General features: G+C 34.9%; 1 protein-coding gene across 1 annotated transcript in view; it reads left to right on the top strand.

Annotated features, from left to right (window-relative positions):
• LOC117181247 (zinc finger protein chinmo) overlaps positions 1 to 7,169 on the top strand; it is a 172,422-nt gene that overhangs the window by 68,850 nt on the left and 96,403 nt on the right. The window contains exon 5 of the mRNA XM_033373811.1: positions 1,726 to 1,973. Within this exon, the coding sequence (XP_033229702.1) occupies positions 1,726 to 1,973 (248 nt within the window). The remainder of the gene's footprint in view (positions 1 to 1,725; positions 1,974 to 7,169) is intronic.

Below are 7,169 nucleotides of genomic sequence, written 5' to 3'. Positions count from 1 at the left end.
TCGAAACTCGCTTGCACAGCCGAATATAGTAATCACAAATATGAATTTTAGCATGCAGAAACTATAAAATTCATATACGTAAAAGAAACTTACTGCACACTTAATAAATTTAATATACAAATAACTTCGTAAACGAAATTTAGTATACTAAAAGTACAAAATGTAATGAATTAAGTAAACATATACGAAATTTAATATACCCATGCATACTACAATTGCAGATATTTCTTACATTGTATATAACACAGTTGAATCTAAACGTTAGGGCTTCGAAAGGGGAAGGGCGTGTCTTATGTCCGGACGCCAGTATGGAAAAATGTTCTGGCGCTGGCCTAGCCCAGACCTGACCGTTTGGTTTTCAGTCTTGGCGCTGACTAGGCGGTCTGGCCTGGGCCTGTACAAAAATGTAACGTTTTTTCTGGCTAGCCCCAGGCCAAACCGTCGAGCCAGTCGCTAGGTATAGGCTGCCTGCCACTAGTTATGGATTGGTTAGCCGCGAGTTATTGGCTGGTTCACAGTTTGTGACACTTGATCCACGAAATCTAGCAGTTTGTCAGAGTACTTCAATTTGTGACATCATCTAGCAAGATGTCTGCACGCCGAGGTCCAAGCAACAAATTCCAATCGTTTGGGAAGAAACTCTATTTTCTTAATGACTTGGAATATAATCATTTTTCACTATAAGCGTCTTTAGTTAACAGGTTTTCATTATAGACGCCCTGTAACTTTTTCTAAATATGTGAAAAAAAATTATTTATCGAACTTAGATTTTTTCTGTTCTTGGCTATTTGATCAGCGCCAAACTCGGGTCAGGCCAGACAGTCAAAGTATTAAAAAAGGCTTGCTTTGATAGCGTGAATTTCTTATTTCCTAACATTTTAAACACCCTTTAATTTTTTGAAATATGTCATCGAGAACATCACCGAGTCATCTCCGAGAAACAATCTTCTCAAAGGTACGGCGCGTCTAAAAAATGCCGACATTAACTCAAAAACACTTTCATAACTTATTTATTTTCTAATGAAAAAAACAAGCAAAAATAAACTAGAAATTAATTTCAAAATACTACTTAGTTCTTATCGAATCGCAAAAGGAACTTTTAAAAACAAGTAATCATCTGAAAACGGCGTGTACCAGAAAAAGCCAGACCTGACGCAAAAAAGCTGCATAAATTTTGTTTTTTATTTTTGAATTAAAAAAATCACTTTTGAGCTATTGCTTACCTTTATCGAATCACAAAAGGAACATCCTGAAATAAGCAACCACCTCCGTGAAAGAATTATTAATGGCGCAGTGCGTCCGCAAAAACAAAAATATTAAAACACAAAGAGTTGCATAACTTTTTTATTTTCACAAGCTTTTATTTCACTTCGTATGTTGGTATGCATGTCAGAGTCTTATCTTGCATTTCAAGTTTGACCCACTTTGACATATCCAAACGACTTGAAATATTGTATGCATACGTATTTCCGATGACAATACAAAATTCTATCAAATTTAAGAAAAAAAAGAAAAATGTTTCCAGGCATATTTTTGACTGAGCACACTATTAGTTCATTTTTAAAATTAACAAAAGACGGAGACGTGGTCTTTGACCATGAACGAAAATGATTTAGTCTTCTCTGTATTTTTTGTTTCCTTAAATTCTGAGCAAACTCATATTTTTCCTTATCATATCATTAATAATAGGCTTGTGATTTTGAAGATGAAATTTGTCACTATCAGGTCACCGAGTGACGTAGATGCTCATGGTAGAGCAAGTGTTCTGAAAGATGGAGCTGCATTTCGACCCAGATCTGCTCCACACCCTCTATTGATGGAGAATCACCACTATCAGTCATTCATGCACAATTCAGATACCCCTACGCATCCACACACTGCTCCACACACACCCACGGAATTGGAACGGGAACTGGAACGAGATCGATCTGTGGAACGAGGAAATGGAGAGCATAGAGAAAGCGTTGCGGAAGGTATGACATTATATATGTATCTATGTATCCATATAAAAACCTTCTCCCAAAAAATTGCATTTATCAGAGACAATCGTAGCGTATTATTTTTGGAAGGGTCTTGCTGAGAATTCCGAATAAGGCTCTGACAGCCTTCCGTTTGGTATGCAGTCCTATTGTATTCATGTGATTCTTATTCAGAATCTTATTGCAATGTTTCCAACTGCGGCGACATAGGACGGACAAAAGTGACTACCAAATATTTCAAAGGCTTTTTGGTTTATTACTTATGTTATCACAGGCTTAAGATGGTTACTGCCCAACATGTCGGAGGCATTTTTGGTTTAAAGTTGGATTTCATTTGATTATTTTGCACGGGGCTATCCCGGTATATATCATCAGTCACGAACCCATTTTTATAATGCAATAAAGTGATCTGATGAGAGCAGTGTGCCCCGACATATTGGACAAACCCTAGTTCTTACCCCCTCATTGGTTGACAGGGTTGCAGTCAAGTACACGATGGGGGGACTTACAGCTTAAGATGGGTTTCGACCCACTAGAACCCCGGTAAAGGTACATAGAAAAATTTCCAGGGGTACCGGCTCAGGGATCGAACCCCGGACCTCTGAGGTGAAGTCCGAGCGTCTAACAAACTGAGTCACCGAGGCTCTTATTATTATTACTGTTATTATATTATTATCTTATTATTATTTTTTCATTCAAAACTTTTACTCGGTTGAACCCGGTCATACATCCTAGCCACGGACTAAGTCAAGTGACTGATGAGATTAGGATGTTATAAGTCAATCCAATACGATGTTTGAAACCTCCTGCGATGATGTTGTAGGTATACAATTACAAGCGTCCATCTCGTTCTTAAATTGCATCCTTTTTACATTTTCGTTTCAAACTTCGCACTTTCGTAATCGAGACACACCAATTCCTCTTTCATTGTGCTATCCCAATTTATGCTCTACCACGGTATTTCTGTCAAGGTCGTTGGATGCAAATAGCTAACGCTAGCGAAAGCATCCTCAGCAGGCACAGTTGATGTTCCACTGCTTACCGTTTGACACAGATGTTCTGGCTGGCCAAGCTGTTTGATTAGTGAGATCTGCCTGAGCATCTCGCAGCTCACCATCGCCACCGTCCCTCATGCTGTGGCCCCCAGCTGTGGCTCCAGGGGTGTCCCGATGATCCTCGGGAAGCAACAAGCGTTTCAATATCTTTAATATACTCTCCATTATTATTTGTGTTTTGGTGTTCTTCTTAGTCCCTCTCCTCTTCGCTATCAGCCTATTTGGCATGAGAGACCTTGTCAGTAGCAATGCTACCACCAACATAGCCGTCAAAGTCATGAAAGGAAAGCTCAAGCCCTACCGCGACACCAACGCGAGAACACCTTCGGTAGGGAGAAAACCTTTGGTAGGGAGAACACCTTCGGTAGGTGCCCAAAGTTACGCTTACTGAAATTTTGGTACAAATAGCCGGATGTTTTCGGTTTCGGTATGATTCGTCGACTTTTATGGTACATGTAAACACTCCGTATTAATCCCTTAAGCCAAATCCCTTTCGGGTTAAGAGTAATTCGTTCCGTTCTAGCCTTGTTATACATCGATAATTTATGTATCCAGAAGTCGCGTGTTGCTTATTCAAACAATATATGTGCCGTGAAACAACGAAACCGACCTTACAGCACCTTTTCAGCTTTGCGATGATATCGTGTTTTCATGGGAAAAGTGTTAAATAAACGTCACATAAAACGCGTTATATTTCGTTCAATTTTGATGACTCAAATTAGCGAATAGGCTCATTTGATCGGGCATGCTTTCGCTCTTTAGAATCTGTAAAATCCTCGCATTCGATTTTTGGCGCTGTCAGTCCTAGGACTGTAAATACATGCACATTCGAAAGAAGCATATATTTTAGCACGATTTGCAGTTTCCATAAAAACGTTTAAACCTATCGGCGGTCAAGATTCTTTTGCAGTACATCCATGTAATATTTAAAATACCCCAATACGGGTTATTCCGACAGTTTTTCTAAAGAGCAGCTGACTTTTCAGATGTGTATATATACACCTAAAAAGTCACCACTAGCTAGTTGTAAGAAAATAATATAGTAGACCGTTGCAGACCGTCATTCAATTCCGCCGCCGCCTGGTAGTAAAGAAGCCTGCACTGTTAGAAAAATCTGTCCGAGGTTTAATATACATGTGTGTGAAGCGAATATGCACTACCGCTACTGAAATGTAACATGCATTGGTTTAGTGAATTTAACATACATGTGTATTAAATTTAATATACAGGTCAATATAGCAATGTGCGTGAAAACTGAACGTGCTTTAATTTCTTTAAATCTTGTAAAAAATTCTCAGTTAAATTTACAATCTAGAATTTGTCGACTGAATTATTATTTATTATGAATGTGCAATGTACGGGTAAAACCTTTTCCTAATTTCGCCCTGAATAGTCAAAATTTAAGGCGAAGACAGTTAATTGTAGGTTAGGTCTGTTATTTATTTGCTTAATTGAACTTTTTGACTGGAAATCCAATTGTATTTCTGGTTAACAGGAAGAAGGTATCATGTTTTATTATTTACAATCGAAAATTACTGCTAAACTTATTTTGAATTTGTGAAAAATGGAATTATCTGATTTTTCTTGTTAGTGATTAACATGAATGGATATGGAATTTAATATAGTCGCTCTTAAACCTCTACCGCCCACAGTGACATATATGTAACGTTTGGAAGACTTGAGGTTTTTTAAATATGACTTTGAGACGAACAGAAATTTTTAACGCAAGTATTTACATGAAAGTCAGGACGGTAATGAGCTAGAATTTTAGTTTTGTATACACTCCGCCATAGGAATAATATGCCTAAATATCTCAAAATTCAGAAAAAAAGAAAGTTTTAAGGGCGGTAGGGGGTTAATGGCGATTTCATATGCTTGATATATTAATTTTAATACACATGGGTATATTATATTTAATATTATTTTTAACAGTGTAGCGGATTTGAAAGTTAATAGCGGGCGTGTGTATTTACGTGAGACTAAATGGGCAATAATACAAGAATATATAAGAATTTGTTTAAACATTAATCTTTTAAGTTTAGTAATAGTGTGTGGAAAGTTGAGAACACCAGCGATTAAAACTTCTATTACAAATCTTGTAAGTATACGATTACAAACATGAAAAATTCTACCTTTCGTATAGCTAGTAAGATAAGTCATTCAAAACAAATGTATTTCAAAGAAATACATAATAATAAAAATAGGTTATATTTAAGCTTGTTTTAGGTACAATTGTCACCTTCTTAAATTATAAATCTTCTAGCAAAAAATTTTCCATTTTTAAGCATAGTTTTTTTAAAATGCAGTTCTCACTAATTACTAATTTTCCAAGACGACTCGGAAACTGTTCAAAAAATGTAAGCGTCCAAATGATTCAATTTCAAATTTTATTCAAATACAGTTTCAGTCTCAAATATTCCATTTTCAAAGCAAAAAATTCATTAATTAGAAAAAAGAATAATTATTTAATTAATTAGTCGAAATATTTGACTGTGCATATGAAACTAGCAAATATAACTCAAATGTTTAAAACTGGATACTTTTAAGTAGAAAGCCTTGATTCATCAAAATTCCAAAGAGGTAAGAACTTTCAACCCTACTATTTTAATTGTTTTGATTTTGAAAATCTTTAATTTTGAAGTGAAATAATAAAATTTTCATGTAAAAATTGCAATTTAAAACTTAGTAGCCAATTTACCAAAAAAATGGGCAATTTAGAAAACAAATTTTCGACGAATTGGTACATTTTTAATTTATGTTTTTAAATAAATTTTCAGAGTTAGAGGGCGCTTAAAAGCGAGGTTATATTTACTTAATTTTCCCTCTTTAAAGCATCTATCCATTTATTTCTTTTTAGTATTTTATGTGATGCTTTAGAAAATTTATAAAATTTGCAATCCTTCGTTTTACCATTATTTTTACAATTCACAACAGAACATGTATCATTCCACATACTGTCTACTGAAATGCGTCTAAAATACAATCAAAACACGCCCGCTAAACTTATTACTCGCCACCCCGCGCGTTGGCATCGTTTCCTCTATTTCCTCCAATCGGCGACTCACGGCGAATAATACACCGAAAAAACGATATTCTAATATTAAGAGTGCCATATTCTTACAGGCATATTCTTAGTAATATTCTTAAGGATGTAAGTGAAATTCTTGCTTTAAGTGTATCTTCTAACCAAAGGTAAAAAATATTCTTAAAATGAGCAAATCAGTGGGGAAGAAGAAATGCGCTAAAGAAAATACGTCTTGCTCTGTTCAATAGTTTCTTTTAATGTTTCATGACACGTGCTTCTAAATCAATTTACTTTTTGTAATTTTTGGCATTGAGTATATTGCGTTAAATAAAAGTGGTAAGTACAACATACAAATAATTAAATGCTTCCTCAAAATCTGTCAAAATTTGGTTAGTACGATATAATTGTCAATAAAAAAAAATAGTTTGTAACCTATACATTTTTCGACTCACTCAATTTAACAGTATACTTCTGGTTTTGATGTTCATAATTTATTTACTTTAAAATTAAAGATTTCTCAAAGTACTATGTACACTTATTAATTATGTTTTTTTTCGCGCAATCACACCGAGATAGTCTATGATTACTATAGTACTATATAATTGTATATTTATATATAAATAAAATTTATATATAATAAACTATATAATAATACTATATAATTATAGTACTATATAATAACGGATTACTATAGTCTATGATTGACTATACCTTACTGTCATATAGACAAGAATATATATTCTTAAGGTAAGAGGGCCTCCTTCTGACATATTTTTATTCATATTCCTTCTGAATATATTTTTGGCGCCTATTTAAGTTGCAGATATTCTTCAACTTAGTGGGGAATTCTTGAAATTAGAATATCGTCTTTTCAATTAATAGTATTGTTATTTGGTTTTAAACTAAACTAGAAGCTTTTACAAGCGCTACGCGCGCGACCCGCTACTTTCATTGTCATTATTCTATTTGGAACTTAACCCTTAAACGGCCAAAACGTCACTACCGGTGCACTGCTTTTCAACGGCCAATAACTAAGACTATTCGACACTAAAAAAAATTGAGACACATATATTTTTATTGCTTAAGATCTCCTCTTTCCGACGGTGCCAA

Source organism: Belonocnema kinseyi, chromosome 10, assembly GCF_010883055.1.
Source record: "Belonocnema kinseyi isolate 2016_QV_RU_SX_M_011 chromosome 10, B_treatae_v1, whole genome shotgun sequence".
NCBI classification, from domain to species: Eukaryota; Metazoa; Arthropoda; class Insecta; order Hymenoptera; family Cynipidae; genus Belonocnema; species Belonocnema kinseyi.
The sequence above is the reverse complement of the archived record's forward strand: the minus strand, read 5'-3'. Positions and strand labels throughout refer to the sequence as shown.